This window comes from Cherax quadricarinatus, chromosome 53, assembly GCF_038502225.1.
Source record: "Cherax quadricarinatus isolate ZL_2023a chromosome 53, ASM3850222v1, whole genome shotgun sequence".
Lineage (NCBI taxonomy): Eukaryota > Metazoa > Arthropoda > Malacostraca > Decapoda > Parastacidae > Cherax > Cherax quadricarinatus.
In genome coordinates this window covers 9,828,272-9,855,937 of record NC_091344.1, presented here as the reverse complement: position 1 = coordinate 9,855,937, position 27,666 = coordinate 9,828,272, and the positions used below count along the sequence as shown (strand labels likewise).

Below are 27,666 nucleotides of genomic sequence, written 5' to 3'. Positions count from 1 at the left end.
AATACCGTGGTTGGAACAATGTTACACAATAGAACAATTCACAACTATTAATAATGTTGGTAAAATTACCGACAGCATTTTAGGTAAAAGAGACAAATGCAACTAATGTAACATTTGATTGTGGCAACGTTTCGCTCTCCAGGAGTTTTGTCAAGCCGCCACAACCCACAAATTAGAGATTAAAACTATCCCTACCACCGACCCTCAGAACCACCCATACTACCTCCCACCTAACCACAGTCCCTACCCCTCACCCACCCTCCCACCAATCCTCCCTCCTTTAGTCGTCTCGCTCGGCTGAACTTTTAGGAATAACTTGTACTTCCGCAGAGCTTTAAAGGTCATCATCACTACATTATTCTGGAGGCAGCCTCCATTTCTCCCCCTCCTCCTGCCTCCTTTACTCTCCCAAATTCCTTCCTCTTCTCATTTACTCTGTTTACCTACTTCCCTCAACCTTCCTTCCCTTCTTTCATCTCCCCCTTTCCCGTCCATCATCCTTCAACACACATACACACACACATACACACACACACAACCTCCATTACACATACACACACACACAACCTCCATTACACATCCACTACACATCCACTACACACACACACACACACACACACACACACACACACACACACACACACACACACACACACACACACACACATACCATTCACCACATACAGTAACCTCAGTCCCACCCCCTCCACCATACAAGCCATCAGCCACATAACCTCCAACACACCCCATCCACTTCACACACTCCAACATTCCTTGAACCCTTCACTCTCCAAATTACTTAGGAAGTGAAAGTACATTTTCATATTCAGCGAGAAATTCATGATATATATTTTTGTTTATGTTGAATATATCGCTCAGTAAGCAGCACAGAATTGTTACTCTGTAATGGCTGACATTCAAGCAAACACTGAACATTTTTTTTCTGTGTTTGTTTATCTGTTTACGATTACTAATGTGATTACATATTTGTAATTATATACCTTCAGTTACCTCCATGTGATTAGGGTAACCTGTTTGTAGTTGTAGGAACAGAGCTGTGTGCCTGGTGTACCATCTTTAGTGTTTAGGTTCGCTAGTTAATTTTTAAAGTTTCCAGAGGTTGAAGCACATACTCGGGGCCGCCCCAAGCTAGCTGCCGTCAGCTTTTCATTGTCTGAGAGACTTTCATCAATGTCTCATATGTCTTCACAACAGTAAGATGTAATTGAGAGGACAGCTAAGTTGCCACCAACAGCCCCAATAGTCGCTGTCGTTAGCTGTAAACCCAGAGGACAGTTTTTTTTTTTTTTTTTGTTTTTTTTTTTTTTTTTAAAGACTTTAGAAAAATTACTCCATATTTCCTCTATACATGCACGGGAATTGAAAAAATTAAATCATTTTAAATATTTTTAAACCTTTGCATACAATTTAAAAATAATTATTTCTGGGCCTCGTTATAATTAGCGCCCTAAATGCTAGTTCACCTGTATGTACATGTCGCCCCTGCGGACTTACCTTTCCTTGGGTGGATAAGACATATGTGGAACAGTTTGGTATCTTCATTTACGAGACTTTTCGTCTGCTCAGTAGGCTTTCTAAATGGACATGCAGAGAAGACAACAGAAGCAGTGGAGATGTAGGTATGAAGTTATATTCAGAGAGCAAATTAGGGATTGCTTTAGTGTTTTGGGCATTTACAGACGATGGAAGAAAATAGAATGACCAAGAGGGTAAGGAGAGTGGTAAGGATTGTCCCACGTCGGGTTGGAAAGGAGGTATGAAGGTTTTAATTGTAGGGGACGTGAGAATCTAGCAGGAGTGTGTTAGATCGAGGCGAGTAGAATTAAGTGGCTTTAAGGATTTTAAATGCTGTTGAAGGAATTTAGGGAACCCGGTTAGCAGGCCAAGAGTCCTGGTGGTGGGAAGTACAGTGCCTGCACTCTGAAGGAGAGGCGAGGTTGAGACACTTGTGCAATATTTGGGTGTCTTTCTTCTGGAATAAACATACACAAACGTTGCATAAGAGTCTCATTTATCAACAAGTCGGGATTCTAAAACCATTTATGCTGAGAGGTGAGGACGTTACAGTTCGGAGGGCCATTTGAACTATGATATCTATGCACTTTTGGCAAGATTGCTATTGAATGAACGATGGTGAATGTTTCATTTTTTGAGTCACTTTACCTTGGTGTGGTTGGAAAAAAAGAAAAAAGACAAAAGGTCACTGCAGCGTCAACAAACTGTGCTCAAGGGTTCGATTTATTGTCTGAGGTTCGAAGGTTCGGCTCACTGAGGCATAACAGGCGGATCTTTATCTCTAGTAAAGGCACGTGATGGTGGCCAAGTGCTTTTGAACTAAGAAATTTCAGCTATCCTTCCCCTCCTACCATCAAACAGTTTTTTTTCCATTAACCACGTGCTGTATGATTCTTACAGGTATGGAGCTTTACCATGAATATAATAATTATAGCAATGAAAGCAAGTAAGAACTTCGTTTTAATTTTTCCAAAATATTAGAAATAATTAAGCGCTATTTCTAAAGTAAATAAAGTTAAGAAAACGAGGTGTTATGTAACAGAAGGACTTATGTACTTTGAGGGAGTCTCAAGATGCATGGATGAGCTGACAGAAAATCTCAAGAAGGGTGGGGGTGCTGAGAGAAAGTCTCAAGAAGGATAGGGGTGCTGTGAGGATCTCGAAGAGAAGCTTGGATGCAGCGAGACGTTTAAGGCAGAATAACCAGGGCAGAAAGAAAGGCAAAATGAAAAATAAACAGTGCGATAAAAACAAAGTAAATAGAAAGATGAAAATAAATGGTATAAAATACCGACACAATGGAAACAAACACATATGCAGTTTAATGTGATTCTTTATTGACAACGTTTCGCCCACACAGTGGGCTTTTTCAAGTCACAAACAGATCTGTTTGTGACTTGTAAAAGCCCACTGTGTGGGTGAAACGTTGTCAATAAAGGATCACATTAAACTGCATATGTGTTTATGTTTCCAAAAAGAAAGATAACGAGACAAAATATACGAAAGGGAGAAATCAAAGAACAAAATAGTGTAAGTGATGATACATAAATAATTTCAATTTATTAACACTACTACCATTACGAGTATTAATACTAAACCCCTGAAAGGAGGTGCCTTGATGCCACCGAGTTCTTGATCCAAATAATTTCACCTCTCCTTTTCACAGGTCGAAATTGTTTGCCTACCATTCTCTAAGACGCTGTATGACCTCCATGAGTTTAGTACTCCAAAATAAAAATAGTAATAATAATGCGGAGTGGAATGATCATTGCTTCAAAATACTCTTATTTAAAAAAAAATAATCTTTAATGTTTTTATTTTTGGAATTGTTACAAAGTCCACCTCTCTGGGTCACATCAGCAATAACCTAACATAAAAAGGGGTGAGAATATAATAATAACAGAAGTCAGTGGTGGTTCCAAGGGGGACGCCTAGGGGGATTCAGCCCCCCAAAAATTCTCTCAGCCCCAAATAATGATAGCAACAAAGGCATAACTGCTTCAAAACACGCTTCCTGCCCCCATTCCCTTCCAACTTGATAGTTACCCCTAAGCACTCTTAGTACAGAAACTCAGGCGCCGCCCTTGATTATTATAATAGTAAGTAAGCGCTAAACCCACTAGGGTCATGTAGAGCCGCCTCCATGAGCAGTGCAGTAGACTCAGTACCTACTCAAATCCAATTATTCCCACTCACATAAATTTTTAAAACTACCCAAAGTGTCACCTTGAACGAAAACCACTAAGTAGTTTGTTCCCCCTCATTTATAACCCTACTACTGAACCAGTGCGTTCCTATATCCTTTCTAAAAATGAATCTATCTTAAACCAAGAAATCATAATGCCCTGCGTAGCAGAAGTATTTAATTAGAAATTTCTCGAGGTTACTCCTACCTTTGGTGTTACATTGCACTATGGTCAAACTATAGTGTATTGTCTCTTAAAGTAAGGGAATGTAAGCCTGACATACTTGAGCGCCTGTTTAAGATGCTTGGGATAATAAACTCCTCGCTGATTTTTATTGTCGATGTCAGATGTTTAGACATGTTTAAGGAGGTACATGAAAAGTCAACCAGGTACAGTAGGTAGCGGCCACTAACTGTAGTGTTGAAATGTTTTATAGTAAATTATGGATGACTCGCTTTAACATTAAGTCAGATTATAGTATTACTGGGGAGCGATAAACCCGTAGGGAATATACAGCGCCTGTGGGGGGTCAAAGGCATTCAGGCTTAATTCAGGGAACTGAAGCATGGATCTAATTCTCTAGATCAAGAGCCACTCACCAACAGAGGAATTATAGATTAGGGAGAAACAATGGTATAAAGTGCACATTTTTTGTAGATTATTATTTATATTATTAGTGGTGGTTTTTAGCAGGAGGAAGAAGTTATATTAATGTTATACTCGTAGACCCTGATGACTGTATGGTAATCAGCAATGATCCAAGGAGCGAAAAAGAGTAGCTCCAATTCCCTGAATCTAGAGCCCAGGATCAAGACATGTTTGTAGTGAACATTTGTTTTTTAGGAAAAAATGAGCGTTAGAGGTTAGAAATTTTTGTCGTGAAACTTCTGAGTTAGTCTTGTTAAATGATAATGCTTCGTCGTGACAGCTGACTTGATAATAGTCTGTCGTGGCTTGGAAATGGGCAGTCGTGGTTTGATAATGGTCTGTAGTGAACAGATAACGGTGCAGGGGGTGACTGAAATGTTGCTTGAAGATTTATTTCCAATGTGTGAGATAATGAGAGCCTTTACATGAATCGCTAAGTTCGCCTGGGTCATTCTGTGTGGTGTGGATGCTCTATCCTCCGTCCTCTAACACCCAAATTCATGTGTTACTAATCAGTATGACAAAGTATGATAAAGAGGCATGATAAAGCTCATGGAGCAGGAAGAGAGAGAATTAGAGTTGACCAGTGAAGAGGCGGGGCCAGGAGCTATGACCCGACCCCTGCAACCACATACAGGCGAGTATACACTTAGAAACATGTGTTGGTATATTTTGTTGTGCATCATGAGAGTCTAGTACGAAATATTGACATATAACCGAGTATAGATTTTTATTCATATTTTTTAAAGTGTAATACAGTAAGTGTACATGAATTGTTTATTTATGTTGGACTACTTGACACTTAGGATTTTTTCTATTTATGTAGTATACAAATTAAATTTTCAAAACCAGATATTATATGCTTTCCCTTCATTCAGCTTACAGAACGGACAGGATTCGAACCCATGCCAAACCAATCCCAAAATTAACAGGGCAGTGTTCTAACCAGTACATCGCCTCGCACCAAGGCAAGGTGACCCCCCTCAAAAAAAAAAAAATAATTCACTATCATTCATTCAGTAGCTGTCTTGCTGAAAGTGCACAGACATCACACTGTAAATGATTTCTGTGAACTATAACATCCCCCAACCCTCATTCCGAGCCCAAGCGATGCATCATGCACCTGTAGCGCTCATGTCGTCCGGCTAACGAATTTCTCTGAATCCCTTCCCCTCAAGGAAGGTTCCTTGATGTTGGTGAGGGGCTCATTGTGCTCCATACCCCGAATTAAGCCTGAACGTCAATATAGGCGCTGTATTATCCGGGTTTAGCGCTTCCCCCTTGTTAATTAATGGTTCATTACGTCAAGATAGTTATTATGGTTGTTATTATGGTTATTATTATTATTATTAATATTATAGAGCTATAAGCGAGTAAGCTAGACACGAAGGATTACTATCTCAATAGTGTTGAAATCTCTTGCCACTATACTTTTTTCTTGCGAGGCTAAACCCTGACCGAGGATGCTTATCTCCTTACCTATAAAATCTAATTTTCACCATCTGCTAAGTGAGGTTATATCTTAGAGCGAAACTGAGGAAATAATTGAAAAACAAAAAGATGAATGTATTCAGCAAAACCTGATTTTTCGGCGTGGAAAAAAGTTTAAGGAGAGCTATTAAGTGATGGTACATAGATAAATAGATAAGAATTAATTAGTAATTACACGTATTTTACAAAAGGCGTAGGCAGTGTTTTTTAGCCACACTTACCAGACGACCGATTGGCATTTTATTTCCAAGGTTTACTGCTCATGGCTCCCATGAGGGTCGCAGTCCATTGTTTGTGAAACACTGGAATGAATTAATAGAAAAAATATTGCTATCCGCCTGTCTCCAAGTGACAGGAGCCCATAATTCATCCCTGTGTGCAGGGCAGTGACATGAATATTCTGTCAACCATAATTTGACATATTTAGATGAGAGAGAGAGAGAGAGAGAGAGAGAGAGAGAGAGAGAGAGAGAGGGAGAGGGAGAGGGAGAGGGAGAGGGAGAGGGAGAGGACACTCCGAGGATAGTGAGAAGTGAGCTACTACACAACAAAACGGGCAGCAAACAGCAACTACACTCTGGCTGTAGCCTTCTCAAGGACGTCACTTCTTCCGACATCATCGAAATTAAAGTCAGTTGAACAAATGAAATCGCTGGCCCACAGATGGCTCCAACTTCATCTCTTTAACATTAAAAAGGCTTTCAAATGAACTGATGTAGGTAACAGCACTTAGCTTATAAATAAAGTTAGGAACCCTAAACCTATCCTTGCACAACCTTGTAAAAAAAGAGATATATAGAAGTAGGGGGAAGAAAGTGAATATATTATTGGGTGATCATTAAGAAGTGTGTACTTAAAGAGATATCTGAGGGGAACAACTATCAATGACGAGTTAATATGTAATATGTGAAGCAAAGATGAACTATGTAGCCAAGACAATTAGGTAAATGTGAATATTATGCGGAATTAGTTACCTGACCAGCATATTAGCAAACTTTAAATGCTGTGGGCCAATCTCTTGAAGCGAACTTTTCAAGGGACAGATATGGAGAAGGGGTGCCTTGATGCTGATAAAGGGTTCTTGTTCTGAGGAGTGGGAAGTTTCCTCTCCTGCCTCGAATCGAATCTGATTACCTCCTAATCCCAGTTGCGATATTGCCCCTAATGATTTAACGCTTTCCATGACTATTACTGCTTCTACTATTACTACTACTACTGCTACTATTAATAATAAATAGGTCGAAATATACAGTGATTATTTGGACTGCTGATTGAGTACCTTGATGAAGGTCCCTGTTATAATTTCCTAAGTTTAACTAAAAATCGTATTCTTAGCTTGTGTTCTTATTTCTTGTAAATCATTAATGGTTTGACTGACAAATGGTAACTATAAATATGATAGTAACGAGACAGACTGCACAGCAAATCTTTAATCTGACATTTCAGTCAATGTTAAGCTTTACGTCATGAGAATAAGGAGTTATTCTGTTTCTCTTGATCGTAATCCTTAAACCTTCAAAAAGTTGATAAGGAACTTTTCAAAGACGAGCATTTCAAGTGATTAATAAAAAAAAAACTAAAATAATAATACTATAAATACCTTCGGTGTTCTGGCTGCCGTGAGGTCGAGCATGGGAGGCAGTTACTGTGACTGGTAGGCCACATCACCACCTTAGTCTCGCGAGGCACAAAAATTTGGCTAGAACTGAAATGAGAAAAACACCTAAAGGAGCCGGTCACACGAAAAGTGGTTAATAAAAGCAATAGTCTTTACTTTAGGATCAGAATGAAGTAAGTGCTGGTGCACAGCACGAGAAAAAATCCACGTAACTTGGTAGGAAAACAAAACAAGCCCACACAAGAGCAGATACTTACAGTTGCTAGGTGAGACAAGTTAGCTTGTTGTTGTTGTTGTGGATTTTTAGGGACACCAAAACTTACGCCGGCATGGTAGGTAACGTGACCCATAGCCTCCTGGACAAGAAGTAAACAAAGAATCCAAGAAGATAAAGACTGGCAATTCTCGGTCTACCAGGCGGGCGCTAGAGGGTGCAAACGCTGGAACATAGGTGGCGCTGACATGTACTCACCCCGGAATTAACAGTGAGGAGTAAATGAAAGGCTCTTGAAATGAGACTCTTGAAACGAGTCTCGGTGGTTTAAATTAGGCTTGTCTAACCTTGCCAGGTCTTGCTGCTAGAAATAACAAACACCCGCTCCTGATTAAGACGTATTTCAATATGAATAATTACATACGTATAATGAAAATACTAAATTTTCCCAGATTCCTAGACCCAGTTGAAGCCGGATAGGATTTCTTGGCGAGACGTATTTTACCCGCCCCTGAGTTAGAGTCAGACGCGCTCAAAAAATCTTCATTCCTGTCAGAAGTGGTTGTCGTCGGTGTGGTTAATTATCTTGCTGAGACTGGTGTGGCTTGTATCTGAGTAATGTTGTTGCTGCTGTTTCTTGCCATTACTGCTGTTTAATGCCATACTTTGGCTGATGATATCCGCTGTTACAATCATTAATCATCCAGGTATAATTCACATATCGGAAGATGGGTTGTTAAGGTCGTCTTGTAGAGAGAATGAAGCAAGATCAAGTGTGTTTAAATCTGAGGTGGATGAAAGGTATAGGGAACGTCCGATAAAGAAATGGATTACTGTTATTAGTTTTAGTATTATTATTTTTAGTCATACAGTCATACAGAGCCTGGGGAACGAGAGGCTATGAGGTACGATCTTAAGAACGAAAAAGTGGCTGCAGTTACTCGGATCAAGAGCCTGCACCAGCATCAAGGCAGTCTCAGTGAAGTATCCATAGACTTGAGTTTTCGAGCTACATTTACCTGATTTTATACACGATAAAGCTTCCCTGCTTTACATCGTTGGAATTACAATGCTTCGGGAGAACGATATATTGAAAACAATTGAAGAGATAATTCAGTATATTAATGAGAAGATCTTGTAAAGACTAGGTGACCAAACTTAAATAACATGGCTATTCTGATCATTTCACGACGTGAAAATAAATATATTAAATAAACATATAACGTAGACAATGAAACAATCATAACGTCAGTTGACATGTCCTCTTCAACTGGACTGAGACTTCAGCTGAATATACAATGTGATGTAGCGTAACAATACTGATTTTCTCAATATTAATATTCAATAAGTCCAAAAGAGAAGCCTAATGCTTTATTTCCCTCTTCGAAGTCGACAAGACATCCAGTAGACTAGAGAGAATGCAGAAAAAATATATAAATAATAACTTTTCAAGTGTAACATGAATAAACAGATATGTATTATTATTATTATTATTATTATTATTATTATTATTATTAGCAAAAAGCTCTAAAATTACTAGGGTCATACTAGGGTCATTACTAGGGTCATTACTAGGGTCATACTAGGGTCATTACTAGGGTCATATTAGGGTCATTACTAGGGTCATACTAGGGTCATTACTAGGGTCATACTAGGGTCATTACTAGGGTCATATTAGGGTCATTACTAGGGTCATACTAGGGTCATGCTACTGATATGGGTACAGGTATATTTACATTAAATAGCTTTGTGGTTCAAATTATAGTTCACAGCTTTATAGAAAATATGTATCATAATGTGGTGGCGCACGATTTCCAAGCTAAATTAGTGAAAGCTTACACAGTGCCTCACATTTATTCACTTTATTTTATAAATACATAACCTTTTCTAAGATAATCCTTCCCCCTCACCTTCCTGATATGTCTGAGAATATTATGTAATAAATATGAAAGAAAAAAAAACATTGACGAGTGAAATAACAACCTGATAATGGTTCAGAAAGTACCGAAACGTGATCTAAAAATTATTTCCAATTTGTAAGTTAGATGTAAATAAAATAAATAATTTAGCTTCATGTACTGCGCTTCTTTATTGCCACAGAAATAATTGCCTCATTGAAGAACTTTTTTTTTGTGCTGTAATGTCACGAATTTTACGTTTCAATGAACCATTAAAACAACCCTTTACCTGCATAACTTAAAGCGATAGGAGACCTTCATTAAGACAAATTTTCGCTCAAAGGTGCTTGACGCTCTGCGCTGTCTTTTCAATACATTTATTTATCGGCACTCCTTCTTCTAAGTACCCTTCGCTCGTATCTAACAACAATAATAGCTATTGTCATTCGTAATTAAAAAATCTCCAGTTCTGTGTTTCGACCACCAAGCTGAACGTTCTTGTCGATACTGCCGGGTCGCTTTGTTTACACAGACTGACACGGGTAATAAAAATTTACAGTAGGTTGCCTGTGACTACTCTGATCATTACGCCCCGTTTCATAAGAGGGCTCCACCTTGTTTATTTGTTAATAAATTTAATGGGATACGTAAAAGTTGAAGAATAAGCTTTTATTGGGATAACATTTGACTCCATATAGAGCTTTATCAAGCAAGCTTTACATCTTGGAGTTTTTGTCTTCATAACTGTTGGTAATAAACCACCCCATCCAAAAATTTTAATACCTAGTCAATGCTACTAGTGTTGTTTCTTGAAGATTACTTACTAGGGGACAAAACTTTTGATTAGGTAAACTTTTTTTTATAAAAGTCGGTAGCTGTTTGCCTCGGGATTTATCAGACCTTGATAATACAATGGTAGAGTGCACCGACAGTATGTGAATAAAACATATAATGCAATATAAGCCACTGATATATAGGCCAATCCATGGCTTACCCCCCTGATAGGCTTTGACAAAAAAACAGAATCCTTGTTTATCTCGCTTGTAACATTTTTAATGATGCGATTTTGATCCTCATTCTTCCTTCAAAGGGGGAGGGTGTATTGATGCTGGTAAATGGATCTATGATCCAAGGAATTGGAGTTACACTCCCCTTGAATCAAAGCTGATTACCCTCCATTAACACAGAAGCTATATATCCCCTGTGGGCTTAGTGGCTCTCTACGGGTACAATAGTGAGAAAAATCTTTTGTTCATCCTATTAATTTTCATTATTATTATTATTATTATTATTATTATTATTATTATTATTAATTTAGTCTTTTACAGTACAATTACAGTAAGTGCCTAGGGAATGCTAGTTATTTAGATTTAGGAAATTGAAGCTGTAGGATGCTTCAATAAGCTTAAAATATCTAAACTGAATAGCTTGACTGTAATCTTGAAGTATGTGCAGGAACATTTATGGCTGAGAATATCTCAAAGACAGTGTGGGAGACGGTAGCATGAACGGAAAGAGATGAGGAGTTAATGGGAGGTTGAGAGGGGTAGGGACTATAGAGCTAGGGGACTAGGAAGGGGGTTAGAGAGTTAGAGGAAGGGGAAAGGGTTAGAGAGGTAGCGCAAGGGGAGAGGAATCAAGCTAGAGAGCTAGAAAGAAAAGGGGTGAGGAAGCTAGGATGGAAGGAGGAGAAAGGGGTTAAAGAGCTAGAATGGAAAGAGGTAGGGAGCTAGGAGGGGAAGGGGGAGGAGGAAGGGGTTAGAGAGCTAGGGAAGGGCGGAGAACCTTGTAGAAGTTGCACATCGCAAACTGACCTTGGGTACATCACCAAGCCTTGCACCCTCTCACTTTTTCATCATTGTTTTCGCTATCTATTTATAAACGTGAAGCAGGAGACAGCGCAGCTACACCTGAGTTCTATGGAACACGATCTGTTCATCAGTCATTGTTTAAGATTTCAGAAGTATGGCAAGCGAACGGGAAGAACAAATACTAATTAACAGTGCATGGCAACGACTGTTAGGAAGCCTCCGGCTTAGATGGATGCAAATAAAACTCTCTACCATGTCTGTCTTCATTGGAATACAACAGTTTTAGTAGTTGGTCTTCCCTGGTGAAGAGCTCTTGATCTGCTCAAACTTGATTACCTTCCATTCCCCAGATGATGAATGGTCCTTACGAGTATATTACTTCCCCATGAATATAATATTTGTCATTAGTCTTCCAACGAGTGATTTCTACAGTTCAGAGCCACTTACAGATAGTTTATAGTTTTATCTGTGTCGAAAATGAGATATTTTCCCGTTGAGGAGGAATAGTGGCCGGGCAGGAAGGTCACTATGTCTGGTGTGACTTTAGCTAACTTCCTCTGTCAGAAATCGATTTCAAATGCTGTGGATACCTATATTAGCCACAACATATCGCTCCGTGGCTTAATCAAGCTTGCTAATTTAGCACCTGCATGGGTGAAACGTTTACAGTATACGTATCCGCTGTATCTAAGTGTCATTTGTTCCATCTTGTCAGTATTTACATAGTACCATTCCAGTTGAAGTCTCGTGTGTTGTTTCTCCACAAAGGTAAATTTATTGACACAAAACAGCGTTGGACTGTTGGTTGACTATTTTTAAAAGTGGGGTGACGAAGTCTCCGTGGACTGCTCAGGGTGACACTAGTTGTACTGGGCCCCCTGTTGTGTCTTTGTTTTTTTCTTCAATTCGCTTTAGCACTGTTCCAAGTGAAGGGCTCTTGATGAAAGTAATTAAAGCTATCTCTTTCCTTTGATCGAATCTAATTGCCTCCTGTTCTCCAGGAGCCTTATGACCTTAAGGGCTTAGCTTTTTCCCATGAATATAATGATTTTTGCATCATTAATCATCTCCCTTAAAATTTACTTTGAAAGTAAATTACAATAGTCTTTGCACTGTAGTTTTAATAAGAGTTTATCAGTATATCAACAAAAAGTATCGAAAATAATAAGTATGCCTCCCAACATTCATCATTATGGTAACCTATATGCAATTACTATTAAAAATAATAATCCAGAAAAAAAAGGATTGATTATAACTTCATACTGAAGCAGAGTCAAGCTATGTAGAGAACAGAGGAGTGTAATCAGTAGCACATTGAGAAGAATCATGGTCATCGTTACATTATAAATGACCCTGACATTTTAACCATATTGTGTATTTTTCTGATACTAAACGACAGCTGTTAAACTAGCGTCTGGACTTGAGCTACTCAAAAATATTACCAAATAAAATTAATAACGATAAAACAGCCGGAAATAGTATCATTAGTTTCTGAAGAGAGAGGATTCACATCCTTGTACTTTGTTGTGTGTACAGAATACACTTTTACTTGCTTGGGAATGTAGAGCTGGCTGACCTAGAACTCAACTTCCTAGTTCTGCTACGTCAGATAGATGTTTATATATACATTAGATGCAGAAAAAATACAACAAATTAAAAATGAAAACTAAACGACTTCTAATTTTCATTGCCAGTTTGTGGGTTGTAAATCGTTCTAGCCAAGTATTGTGGCTTGTTTACATGTATTTTTCTAAAGTGCCTGAAGCAATGTTTTTCTCGTTTATTTTTCAATTAAATAAATAGAAAACGTTTTGTATTTCATGTTTGTTAGACGAGGTTCGAAGCAATAGTTCACAGGATATCTATGACTTACACCACTACCAAAAGAATAAACAATTAGAAAGTCAAAATAATAAATGTCAAATGATACCTTATTTGCATACAAGATCCCTAATGAATGACGACAAAAACTCACATATCATGCAAAGGAAACTCTGAGTCATATCCTTGATTATGTGAGCTTGTGATAATCAATTCCTCTCTGCTAGCTATCATGCCAGTGCTTGCTAAAAAAAAAAAAAAAAAAAAAAAACTCTACCTCGTCAGAAATGCTTATGTTGTCCGTCAGTCATTTCTTTCAAAGAATTTATAGGTTAAAGATATATTTTTACACTGAGTTTGAAGCTCTGGGGTGACTCTGCACTGGCTCACTGATGCTTGGGATTCATTCTTGATGCAGTGTGCGTCTCTAGTGTCTCTGCCAAGGTTTTTGCACTCCAGAACAGATTGTGGCAGTGGTCGATTCTAGTGAGTCTACCAGGGTTTCTTTTTTTTTCTCGCCAGAATAGGTCGTGGCAGTCGTCGTCTCTGGTGTGTCTGCCAGGGATTTTACTCGCCAGAGTAGGTAGTGATAGCGTGCATGCCTAATGTGTCTGCCTAGAATTTTCATCGTCAGAGCAGGTCGTGGCAGTCGTCGTGTCTGGTGAGTCTGCCAGGTTTTCTACTCGCCAGAGCAGGTCGAGGCGGTGTGCGGTTCTAGTGTGTGTGCTAGAGTTTTTGCTCTCCAGAACAGGTCGTGCCAAAGTCTGCTTGTCTCGTGCACTCATTTAATTGTGTGTTTTGTGTCTCTCTCTGCAGGTTGCCCGGCTAACTCTAATTTATTCTCCTGTTGCGTTTAAATGACAAGCGCCACAGGAAAGAATACTGATATATTGGGCAAAGAAATCGTGGACAATCACATTCGTTGTAACGAATCGTTACATGCGCTGGCCAAACCCAAACAGTAGGAAAATTGTTGACGGAAATCAAGGCCTTGAAAGATGTTTTCACTCACTGGGTATTTACACTGAGTAGTGTACATGTCTCTTTGTATATATACTGAGATGTCACTATTTTTCAGTTTATATACACCGAGAGTTGTATATACCTCAGCATATATGCACTTGAAGGAGCACATCTCTCGGCATGTATAACCCAAGAGATGTATATCCTTCACTTCATGTATACAGAGAGATGAATATCTCTTAGTGTATATAAACTGAGAGTTTACTTTCATCACTGCTTTATGGATTAAAGAACTGACAGTTTTTAGTGTACAGGTGAATTAGTTTTAATGGTGCACGCATTGTCGCTAAACTTTAAACCAAACACACTGATTTTTTTTTTCCTAATGCCCTCCAAAGACCTTGTGTGGCCAAGTGGTAAGTGACAATCACTTGAGGCTTCGTACTATATATATAAATTAGTTGCCATTCTTTAACACAATCAACGCGACACATGACATTATATTCAGAGATGCTGTATATGTGGAAATGATTTTTATTTTAACGTTTGTCTGTTGACAAAAATGATGGATAAGAGCGGCACTAAAGCACACACACACACACACGCCCACGCAAGCACTCCTACGACAACGAGAACACGCCATACACAAACACCCATACACACACGCCTCCACAAACACGTGCAGCAGTATCCAGCACTGCACCGCAAATTCAAGAAACCCAAACTGTCATACCATTTGCCGAGTTTGTGGCAAACATCATAGGACCTGCATGATCCTTGAAGTAACATCCCTTACTACCAAGTAGTAAGGGTTACATATTGGTTTTCTTGTGCCTTATGATATGTCATGTTATCGTGCTTTATATATGGAGAGTTTGTTCTTTTTATCATTATTATTTATGAGATAATAAGGACATCCTTTTAAATTTTTATCTTACATTCCCGCTTTGATTATTTTTGATCTCGTTATTATTTTGCATTTCTTTTCATAATAATGAAAGGGCGGCTCCCTGAATATTTATATCTGGGAAGACGACGTTCCCTTATACCTGGCGACCTTTTAACTTACATTTTCTTACATCTGACCATCTGTTATAATATCACAATATCATAGTTGCTGATACAAATGTTAATGTGGCTGTTGATTTGACAACTGGAGAGTTCTCACTATCCTTTTAAAACTTGCCTTATAGTTTTCCTGACAAAATACTTCGACTTTAAAGAAAGGATTATAAGTTAGAGATAATAGGGTATGACTTAGAAGTCATCAATAATATATATTTTTTGCATTTCGCAGCAGATATCGGCCTTTGGCAAGTGCTTCAGTACGAACTGTGTACAGTACCAGCATCATTTCAGGATGAATTCAAAAGCGATCGCAAGGGAAACAAAGTCACTTTAGTGAAAAACTGACTAGATATAAGGCAATGTTGTGATAGTGGATGAACATTATATCAGGGGAAACTCTTGTTAGCGTTTCTAGCTGAATTGCTATTTTACAACATTCGGAATTGTGAATCTCAACAAACTGAACGAGACTCTCTATCTGTCCGTCTGTCTCTGTCTGTCTGTCTGTCTGTCTGTCTGTCTGTCTGTCTGTCTCTCTCTCTCTCTCTCTCTCTCTCTCTCTCTCTCTCTCTCTCTCTCTCTCTCTCTCTCTCTCTCTCCCTAGAGGCAACAGGCAATGTTATCTGCGTTGCTGTGTGTACTGATATGACTGGCAAATGGTGCGGACAAGAATGACTTGATGAAGTGCATCACTGAGCGAAACGAGAACAGAATAAAAATTTGCTCTGCAACACAGTGTCGCTTTACCTTCTAAATTAACCTGGCATTTTTCTTTCTAATCCTATTGGTAGTTCTTTATGAAAATAATAAGTTAATATATTAAGTATCGACTTCTGGAGTTTTGGATTATGTAAGGAAGTTTAACACTCTGGGAAATACGTCAGCCTGAATATGTTCAGGCAGTTTGTGAAAATCCACAAGAGATAGTGTACAGCTTAATCACTTATTCTCTGTTCCAGCCTCTTCAGGTTCTTTAATGATTTCTCGAGAAATGGGGCATAGAACCTAGAACCCAAAATTGTTCAGAGTGTGACTGTTATTAATGAGTGTGATGGATGAGGCTTCAGGTAGAACATATGCAAAAGTCGGAGAAATAGATAATTTCACGTGTGGAAGGGTTGAAAACTGGTTCCGTTACCATATTCTGTCGCTTCCTTAGTAAGAGATTCGTTACCAGGAACTGTTCGTACCAGTAAGAGTGTAGTCACCCAAGAAACATATGCTGAGTTCGCTGACCTGCTGATAATTTAACGATACGTAAACGAGAAACGTAGCTATAGGGGTTTTCTGCTGGAAACCCTTCACAGAAGCAACTTGTCTTTCCTAAAATGCATTGATGAACCTTTACTGTTTCCTGCCGAAACGAAGAAGAGCCTGGGGGCGTAGGATTCACACAGATCACAAAATCACATCTATTTTTTATTAGATTAATTATTGCATTGCTGGAATCTGATTTTTAATCTGTTTATCCTGTAGGCCAGTGATGTACGCCCTTGATATCTGAGCAACTGCTTCATGACCTTGAGAAATCTCAAAACTAACCTCATTTGGTTGAAGTATCACAACAGCGTCTCAAGGTATACGTCTGATAGCCGCTTTGGCTATCAGCAGTTGGTTTGATTTCTTTCATAAAGACGAATATTAAATTTCGTTAAGCATAAGACAATAATACAGTGGCTGACGAACTTTGTCACCTCATGCAGAAGGATCTTTGTAGCATTATCAAGAACTTGATGAACCATCTCTTTAATAAGAATAAGCTGAAATCGTACTCCTTTTTGCATCCCCTTCCCTCAGAGCCAGCGAAAACTATCGCTTTTTGAGCGTCTAACTCTTGAAAACAAAAATTGTCCCTGTAGGTTAGGGCCACTGGTGGTAATAATGATGACGTTACTGGCTCTCCTTCGTAGGTGCTGGTGTTGTGGCAACATCTGTGGGAGAAACTTTTATTTTTGATGGTAATTATTCTTATCGATACAATTATTTAACCTTAAGTTTTTAGGATAGCCAGAGTTCTAAATTTCCTACTCTCAGTAGAGTTTTCATTGTATCAGCTTAAGCGTTTCTTGCCTTAGCGGGAAAGGAAGGAAAGAGAATAAAAATTATTAGCTCTGGAAAAACTTGTAGCAGATGTAAATATAGATGAGACTAGTAACTGTTTGCCTATCTCCGACACAGTTAAAAAGAAAGTTACAAACAGTAGCAGACTGACCAATGCCTTTTTGATGCCTTGAGCTTCTAGGTTAGTGGATCGTCCATTCACTTACTTGAGAAGGTCGGGGGGGAATTTACCTGCTACATGTGGTGAGCTACAAGATTCCGTTTGCTATTTTATTGCCTCCATAAGATCATACGACTTGTGAAATTGGTAGATATGCATTCAGCTGCTGATAGGGGCTATGGACTACTTCTCTTCATACGAACCTACCATGAACTTGCACACCTGTCATGTTTGTTGAGAATACCATTACTGTTAAGGCTGCAGTTCTCCCAACAAACCTAGTACGAATCTCTTCTTGCAATGTCTGATGCAAAGTTCTCATAACTTTAGGAAAAACTAGGTAGTTAAGCATTTGCCCTCTCTAATACAATCTACTTAGATTGTGGGGGTTCAGCTTAAAAACATTAATTGTAAAATGTCTGATTGTAGTAAATTAATGTTGAAGTTGGTTAATAATTGTTCTTGTAGAAGAGTTTTAAAAATGCTTATGAGTTTTGAGAACTTTTTTTTTATCTAAATATTAGAAAAAAAGAAGCATTTTTCTCTATTAAATTTTCTTGTCTTTGTTTTCAAACAAATTTACACTTCACTTTTTGAGGCAATTCTGTTCTTCAAGTGAGTGAATGATCCTTCTTGTTTTGATCATGCAGTATCTCTTGGAACCATTTCTCAAGTGAACCATCTTGTGAACCAACATGTGATTCCTATTTAGACAATTCCTTTAGTAAGGGCAGGAACTTTCTTCCGTAAGAACATACAGTATCTCCTAGAATACGTGACGGGTTCTCCTGTCTTCTCTAATCATACAATTACTCATTTCTCTTGAACTGGTCTGCTGATACCCACAGAGTTGATATGATGTGTTAGCATCATAATATATACACTGAAAAATGTGATTAATTATAAAGAAATTATTTTTTTACTGATAGACTTAACTGTATTATAGTATCACAAAAAGTTTTCATATAAAAATTATGGGTATGAAATATAGGGTACGAAATTAATTTGAAGAAGGTATTGATGATAGAATTGTTACGATTTCCTAAGCTTTTGACTTCACGGCTGACCTAAACATATTTTTCCTTCAAGGTAAGGTACCTAGGTACCTAAATTCTGATGTAAATGCTTATGATTCGAGAAATTGGGGCTACCATCCCCCTCCTCCATCTCTGAATGACGCTAGTGGGTTTAGCGCCTGCAAATAATAATAATAATAATAATAATAATAATAATAATAATAATAATAATAATAATAATAATAATAATAATACTCTACTTTTCTTCGTTCCTAGGTGTGCGTGCTATACAGAGGAAATTCGTCCCGAATGTTGCTGCTAGAATGGAATATTCACTCGCCTCGTCTCATCCTATGCCGCCTGGGTAAGATCCTCAGCTTCACTTCAGTGTCTCCGGCAGGAACAACTGCAGCATCTATACGAGCAGTCACTTTAGAGCCAAGACCAGAGCCAATATCTCTAGTTATAACTGTGCCGCTGTGGTAGAGATGCGAGAGATAACGATGAACCGGGGAATGCGTCAGAGGCCTCGTTGGGGCTTTTGAGAATCATGATAACTTGTTGGTGGTACGAGTGACTATTTTGCCGGAACTTATGTTGAAATTCTCTTCTTTCACTGGAAAATACTGAAATCAGAGTCTCAGGTCACTATGTTCCACATCCCAGTTGGGTGTTGATATACTTGTGTCGTGGAAAAAAATATGCAGCAGCTCTGAACAATAGAGAATCGATAGGATAAACAGAACAGATAACAAACGTTTAACGATGCATAAAACGGAGAGAACCGATAATCCAATGTGGTACACGGAAGCAAAGATGACACGAGGAACTAGCAAAGGAAGAGTGCGCAAGCGGTCAGTCACAGCCGTCTTTCGCAGCGCAGCACTGTTGATCGTCTTACTCTGTTTGGCTGCCACAACACTCGCCTGCCAGTCAGGTAAGTCTCCTCTGAACTTGCTTTCGCCCATTATGCTTGACGCTAGTGAAGAACTAGGGATACCCCTCCCTTTGCTCAGATCAAATCTAGTTATCTCTCATTCCCCATGGAATTCATATTGTGTCATCTAGGCATTGCGCCTAAGTTGCATGCGTGAGAAAGCTGCATGTGTGAAAAAGTTGCATGTGTGAAAAGTTGCATGTGTGAAAAGTTGCATGTGTGAGAAAACTGGATGAGTGAGAAAGATGCATATGTGAGAAAACTGCATGTATGAGAAAGCTGCATGTGTGAAAAATTTGGATGTGTGAGAAAGTTGGATGTGTGAGAAAGCTGTAAGTGTGAGAAAGTTGCATGTGTGAGACAGCTGCGTGTGTGAGAAAGTTGCATGTGTGAAAAAGCTGCATGCGTGAGAAAGTTGCATGTGTGAGAGAAAAAAAGTGAGTCGAGAAGTGGAATTAATAGCAGGCTGAGTTTTGTATTTATTTATTGCTTTGCATAGTGTTTGATGATGAATACTAAAGCCTGTCAAGTGGTAATGAATGATGAATGCTAGAACCTTTGTAATGGTAATGAATGATGAATACTAGAACCTTTGTAAAGGTAATGAATGATGAATACTAGAATCCTTGTAAAGGTAATGAATGATGAATGCTAGAACCTTTGTAATGGTAATGAATGATGAATACTAGAACCTTTGTAAAGGTAATGAATGATGAATACTAGAATCCTTGTAAAGGTAATGAATGATGAATGCTAGAACCTTTGTAATGGTAATGAATGATGAATACTAGAACCTTTGTAAAGGTAATGAATGATGAATACTAGAACCTTTGTAAAGGTAATGAATGATGAATACTAGAACCTTTGTAATGGTAATGAATGATGAATACTAGAACCTTTGTAATGGTAATGAATGATGAATACTAGAACCTTTGTAAAGGTAATGAATGATGAATACTAGACCCTTTGTAATGGTAATGAATGATGAATACTAGACCCTTTGTAATGGTAATAAATGATGAATGCTAGAACCTTTGTAATGGTAATAAATGATGAATACTAGAACCTTTGTAATGGTAATGAATGATGAATGCTAGAACCTTTGTGTAATGAATGATGACTAGAACTTTGTAATGTAATGAATGATGAATACTAGAACCTTTGTAATGTAATGAATGATGAATACTAATGAATGATAAATACTAGAACCTTTGTAATGGTAATGAATGATAAATACTAGAACCTTTGTAATGGTAATGAATGATGAATACTAGAACCTTTGTAATGGTAATGAATGATGAATACTAGAACCTTTGTAATGGTAATGAATGATGAATACTAGAACCTTTGTAATGGTAATGAATGATGAATACTAGAACCTTTGTAATGGTAATGAATGATGAATACTAGAACCTTTGTAAAGGTAATGAATGATGAATACTAGAACCTTTGTAAAGGTAATGAATGATGAATACTAGAACCTTTGTAAAGGTAATGAATGATGAATACTAGAGACTTTGTAATGGTAATGATGAAATGAACCTTTGTAAAGGTAATGAATGATGAGTACTAGAACCTTTGTAATGGTAATGAATGATGAATACTAGAACCTTTGTAAAGGTAATGAATGATGAATACTAGAACCTTTGTAAAGGTAATGAATGATGAATACTAGAACCTTTGTAACGGTAATGAATGATGAATACTAGAACCTTTGTAATGGTAATGATGAATACTAGAACCTTTGTAAAGGTAATGAATGATGAGTACTAGAACCTTTGTAATGGTAATGAATGATGAATACTAGAACCTTTGTAAAGGTAATGAATGATGAATACTAGAATCCTTGTAAAGGTAATGAATGATGAATACTAGAACCTTTGTAAAGGTAATGAATGATGAATACTAGATCCTTTGTAACGGTAATGAATGATGAATACTAGAACCTCTCTAGAGGTAAATAATGATGTATACTAGGCCCTGGGGAGTGGAAGAAGAATGAGAGTGCTAGATTTTAAAATGGTTAGCAGTATTTACATAAATGCTCTGGTGTAACGAATGTTAAAATAATGGCTAATGAGACATAAATCACTAAACAAATGGCCAGAATGTTAAATATTTAGGATGTTATATATGTATATTAACAGATAAATCCTTTAGCTAATATTAAACCATATAATTAGCATGATCACCTAAATCACCTGCATATTTTGTTCTAATTGGTGTAAATTTGTTTTCTATGTAAAAATTAATTATACTTAGTAAATAACATTATCTGCTTGAATAACTTTAAATGCATATTTTGTTATGAAATTTAAACTAATTTGTAAAATAAATGGATATAATTAGCATCTAAAAGAATGTTTTACAACAATAATAATGATTATTATTATATTCTCATTTACTCTCTCTTCTTACTCATGCTCACTCTTACATCTTACTCATGCTCACTCTTACATCTTACTCATGCTCACTCTTACATCTTACTCATGCTCACTCTTACATCTTACTCATGCTCACTCTTACATCTTACTCATGCTCACTCTTACATATTACTCATGCTCACTCTTACATCTTACTCATGCTCACTCTTACATCTTACTCATGCTCACTCTTACATCTTACTCATGCTCACTCTTACATATTACTCATGCTCACTCTTACATCTTACTCATGCTCACTCTTACATCTTACTCCTGCTCACTCTTACATCTTACTCATGCTCACTCTTACATCTTACTCATGCTCACTCTTACATCTTACTCATGCTCACTCTTACATCTTACTCATGCTCACTCTTACATCTTACTCATGCTCACTCTTACATCTTACTCATGCTCACTCTTACATCTTACTCCTGCTCACTCTTACATCTTACTCCTGCTCACTCTTACAAAGTTCTGCTGTGATACCCTCATATAGCAATATGTTATCGTACTAACCCAAAATTAACATCTATCTCTTCTTTCCCACAAAAACAAACTTCTTCATTCATATTTTTAATCTTTTCCTAAACTAGCGGTTTAACGATTTTGTTTACAATATTATATACAATCTTACAGAAACATTAAGCATATTAACTTTCAAACTGTATACTGTATATATATATATATATATATATATATATATATATATATATATATATATATATATATATATATATATATATATATATATATATATAAGGTATACATACAACTCCAAATTAGGTCCTATAAATAGAATCAGTCTTGATCTCCTGCTCCTGTTAAATAACACTACACACGACATTATTTCATCGCATATTGTACTGGAAACTCAAACATACTAACAGGTTCTTAATGGCAGTAGATGGCAGATGGTTTACTTGCTTTACTTAGTATAATACTTACTGAAATATTTCGACTTACTGTTTATGCTGCGGTATTTTTTTTTTTTTTTACTTGGATGAAATCTGATTTACTCTGATTGGATATGGGTCATTCGGATTTTAATTATTATTATTATTATCAAGGGGAAGCGCTAAACCCGTAGGATTATACAGCATCTGTGGGGGAGGAGGGTGTGGAAGGTATTCAGGCTAAATTCAGGGAACTGGAACACAGATTAAGTTCCCTAGATCAAGAGCCCCTCACCAGCGTCAAGGAACCTTCCTTGAGGGGTTCGGATTTTAAGCTTTTAAGCCTTTAGTACAGCAAAAATTCTTCAGGTGTCTTACTGGATATAGAGTTTATCTCGTTTTCGGGAGAACTCGTCACTGACATGTATTCTTTCCATAGCACCGTGACAAAATGAAAGCTTGATTTGTCTGTCAACTTTTTTTACCTTGAAGATTTTTATAAGACTTCGTCAATATTTCCATCAGAGCTATAACCCCAGGTTATGTTAGGATTTCTGGGGATCGATCTGGTGACTTCACTTACACGTGACCACCACTGTGCCAACAATGCCAAAGAACGTTTATAATATATATGCTACTCTCCCTTATTTAAAATGCTACACTGCACAGCGAGAAAGAAGGCAGGGGAAGAAGAGGTAGTAAGACATAAAATTTTGCCACTTTGCTCATTCCCCTGTAAAATGTATCCAAATGGCGCTCTGTTGATAATTATGAAGAAAAGACACAGGTTTCAGAAGAGACTTTTGAGTAAAGCTCTGTATAACGCAAAACATTATACAAGTAAAAGTTTGTTCTGAAACCATGGTTTATCCTCACCTCTCCGTAGTGTTAAGAATGCGTGTGGAAAGTCCCTTTGCAAAATTAAAAGCTAAAAAAAAATTGAACGCCATTTCAGATTCACTGCATCTCTGGTGATTTGGTAGGGCTAAGGCCTTTCCGCTGCACGGGGGCCATTAAAGCCGCAGTCTGTCTAAATTCTATTTTGATTCACCACATAGGAATGCAAGAAAATTCTCATTGTAGTATATACCTTGAGATATCCCTTTCATTTAATATACTTTGTTTGTAGATGAATGGTTCAGAGAACCGACATGTTGATAAATTAGACACATGTGCAACTCTTGGGTATCTTTATTGAGGAAACGTTTCGCCACACAGTGGCTTCATCAGTCCATACAAAGGAGAATCTTGAAGAACAGGAGGAGAATGAGGTAATCAGTCCCTCAACCTTGAGTCGATGTGGTCAGTCCATCAATCTTGAATAGAATACGGCATACGTGCTGAGAAGGAGCTTATAAACCGTTGGCAGGAGAGGTGCAGCAGTCATAGGTGGTGTAACATTTGTTCAATGTTGAAGTAGGTCGTGCCCAAGAATTAGGCAAGCGAAGAATTCCCAAGTATTAAGATCCCAAGATCAGACACTGCAACTTCTTGGGATCTTAATACTTGGGAATTCTTCGCTTGCCTAATTCTTGGGCACGACCTACTTCAACATTGAACAAATGTTACACCACCTATGACTGCTGCACCTCTCCTTTGTATGGACTGATGAAGCCACTGTGTTGCGAAACGTTTCCTCAATAAAGATACCCAAGAGTTGCACATGTGTCTAATTTATCAATATACTTTGTGCCTGTTACCGTGTTAGGATTATGACTCGTTAACTGTGCACTAGTAAATAAGTTACAATCAGTCTTGTTACTAAGCAATAAGTGTACCTTCATACCTTAAGGAGAGATTAAACTCTCAGCGTATAAAGGTTGACGAGTTCATTGCTCTCTATATATGCTATGTGTCTATTGGTTCACTAGGTATGAAAAATATAATTTGTGATGAATGTTCTCCCTGTACTCTAACACTCTGAAACTAAAGAACTTAGGGAGCGAAAATTGGGTTCTTGTCGATCGTATCCAAGGAAAAATAGCTTTGAATGTGTTAGAAACTACAGTCCTATTGGAAGTTCAATCCTGAGCATAATGCCAATGGAAAGGAAATATTCAGTGCGGGATTGACGTATCCATATTTCGGGTAAAAGTTATCTGCACATAGCGGTAATTTTCCTGATGTTCATTTAATAAGCTCACTGGAACTCGACACTACAGTGAAAAACTAGGAGAAAGAACTTAAAAAATATAGAAAGAAACAGTGAATGGCTCTCCCTCTGAATCGGTGAGATCACTCAAAGCAAACTGAGATTTCAGCATTCGTCAACGCAATAAACAACTCAATACTCGGGTATTGATGGAAAAAGAGACGCAAAGACAGTATAATGTGATCCTTTATTGATAACGTTTCGCCCAATGAGTGAGTTTATGAAATCACAAACAGATGTGATATGTATGTGATCTGATAAAGCCCAATGTGTGGGCGAAACGTTGTCGCTAAAGGATCGCATTATACTGTTTTCGTGTCTCTTTTTTTTATATTGTCGGAATTTTACACCGTTTACTTCTACTCGGATATTGACCCAAGTGATACATCGCAACATGATATATCACGACGAGTGGAGTAGGTTAAAACTATTATACTAAAAGTATAAGAGTTGAAGGTATATATGAAAGTACATCTTTGATTTGATGTGGCGCTATTGTTTAATTAAGGTTGTTGTTTATTTTTAATGAAGCGCTAAACCCAGGTTGGCCATTCAGTGTCAGGAGTAGTAATGAGTCGATCCATCGTCTGCTAATCGCTACCTGGTCACTAAGGTTCGTGGCTCCTATTGAGAGGAGTTCCCTTTAAAGTTAGGAGAGGCAATCAATCCTATTAAGGCTCCTGGGTCCCGTTAAAAGCACTTCCTTACAAAGTTTTATATGAGACTCCTCTTAAGGTTCCTAGATCCTCTCAGGAGCTCTTAGAAAGTTTGGCATGAGATTCCTGTTTAGGCTCCTGGATCCTGCTTCCCTTCGAGGAAGCTTCAAGGTCAACACTCTGTTAACGCTGAGTACCTACCATGCGGAAAAGGAGTCGATGATTTATTGGGCTCATAAAGGTAGCGGTCGTCCCCTCAGTGCTCTGTGTTTACTGCGGCGCCGCTCGCTAAGAAATGTACGAGATTTGTCATCGAGGAAGCTAGGCACGTAAATGGTTAGATGTAGATAACGAAGTGTACCTCACGATTTGCATGGAGGTGGATCACGGAGAGGGTGGATCATCATGGTGATGGATCACGGAGGTGGTGGATTATAATAGTCGAGGATCGTCAGATTGGCGAAGCTGTTTTTCTTTGCTTTGGCTTTCTCATCCTCCCGTCCTGGTGTTACTTTTATAACTGAGAGACGGATAGTTTTCCCTGTATAGAATGATAAATTCAAACACCTCGAGTCTTCTATCCAGATGCTCATTCATTACCAGAAGCCTCATGAGGGCATCATCATCGTCATCTAAAGACAATACTAGGCAGTGATCCTCTGTTTATTTAATGGATGATAAGCGTCAGGAGACACTTGTCCTGTTTCCTGTCCAATTAACGAACACTGCCACCAACAATAACTTCAAAGAATAATAACGATATGAAACTCACTTTCATGCTAACAAATAAACGATTAAGAGAGCATAAAACAGATGTACTTGATTAACCATCACTATCTCCAGATATCCGATTAATTCGGTATCGTATGTCATGCAATTAGGTGACTTCTTCCTCTATATGACTCCAATAGGTTGACTGGCCAGCGTTAATCATAACCAGTACATCATCTTTGAATATAAAATGAGTGGTTTAAACTGAAAAACATCGAAATTTACAAGAAAATAGACAGCGATTTTAAGTACTAGGTTTCAGTGAAAGATAATTTTAAATTCTTCTCATTTTTATTCGTCTCTGGTGATTCCTATCCTTCGGGTCTTGTTGTCTACTCACGCTTTTTCCCATGTGTGTAAAGAGTGTCTCCATACATTAGAGAGAGAGGGTCTCTCATACCTATGAAGGATGCCCAATAGCGTAGTGTTCCTTTAAGCGTGAATGATTTCCCATATAAGTAAGATATAATTCGAGGCGAAGCATCGTCTGGAGAGTAGAGCCAGGGAGGCTATAAAGTTGGTCAAGGTATGGCGCACAGCGTAAGATATAAGAAACGCTTGTTTCATGAGGGTGGGGTGACCTTTCGGTCAGTGATGCAAAATATCAAAACTTTTCGGACGTTATAAAGGTCATACCGTGGACAAAAACACAAGTGTTCAGAATTTTTTTTTTTTAACTTGGACAACGATTCGCTGTAGATAGAGCTTTTCCAGGTCATGTTTAGAGTGGAACATCCCCTAAATAACAGCTTGTTCTGCATATTTATGTCTTTCTCCTCATACTTGTCGGTGTTACGCCCACCAGCAAAGGCCACATTGTTTTTCTCGTTTATAACTAACCCTCAATTTGAAAATCATTATTTGGTATGGTTTCAACCCGCCCTCAATCATTTATTTCATTCCCTTACGGATCAAAACGTTGTCTAATTTTAAGTTTCAGAATTTTGACTTCTATCCTTCACTGTATTGCTTATACATACTATATACAGGTTACCACACGGAAATAAAGGCACCGGCTTAAATGTTTCATTGACTGAGAATATACTATCTACTACTTTTCTTCTCTTCCACCACTGGATACAGATAAACACACCTGGTTACAAACTGCATGATATACATTGAAAGCCTTAACTGTAATTCGTGGAATTACCTGATGAGAGTTTGCTGCAATTAGTAGTAGTGTCTCAAACACTGACCAGAGTGCTTTCACAAATAATTGCCATGATGAATAAAAGTCCAATGGCTGAAACATTTCACAAGTTTATCCACACTGGTGTGAAAACTTTAAACGATGTTTCGGTCAATCCTGGATCATTATCAAATCATTACCAAACAACTTG

The 27,666-nt window shown here is 37.9% G+C and overlaps 1 protein-coding gene and 1 long non-coding RNA gene across 4 annotated transcripts in view; one reads left to right on the top strand and one right to left on the bottom strand.

Annotated features, from left to right (window-relative positions):
* Nucleotides 1-7,839, bottom strand: part of LOC128692409 (uncharacterized) — a 95,854-nt gene extending 88,015 nt beyond the window's left edge. For both annotated transcript variants that reach the window (XR_008407587.2, XR_008407586.2), the window contains exons 1-2: nucleotides 7,737-7,839; nucleotides 7,462-7,566 (exon numbers count right to left, since the gene is read on the bottom strand). This is a non-coding gene — a long non-coding RNA (uncharacterized lncRNA). The remainder of the gene's footprint in view (nucleotides 1-7,461; nucleotides 7,567-7,736) is intronic.
* The window catches only part of LOC128692408 (blastula protease 10), a 199,774-nt gene that overhangs the window by 68,055 nt on the left and 104,053 nt on the right, over nucleotides 1-27,666 (top strand). For both annotated transcript variants that reach the window (XM_070096297.1, XM_070096296.1), the window contains exon 2: nucleotides 18,768-19,428. In XM_070096297.1, coding sequence (XP_069952398.1) covers nucleotides 19,257-19,428 — 172 coding nt within the window. In that variant the 5' untranslated portion in view covers nucleotides 18,768-19,256. The remainder of the gene's footprint in view (nucleotides 1-18,767; nucleotides 19,429-27,666) is intronic.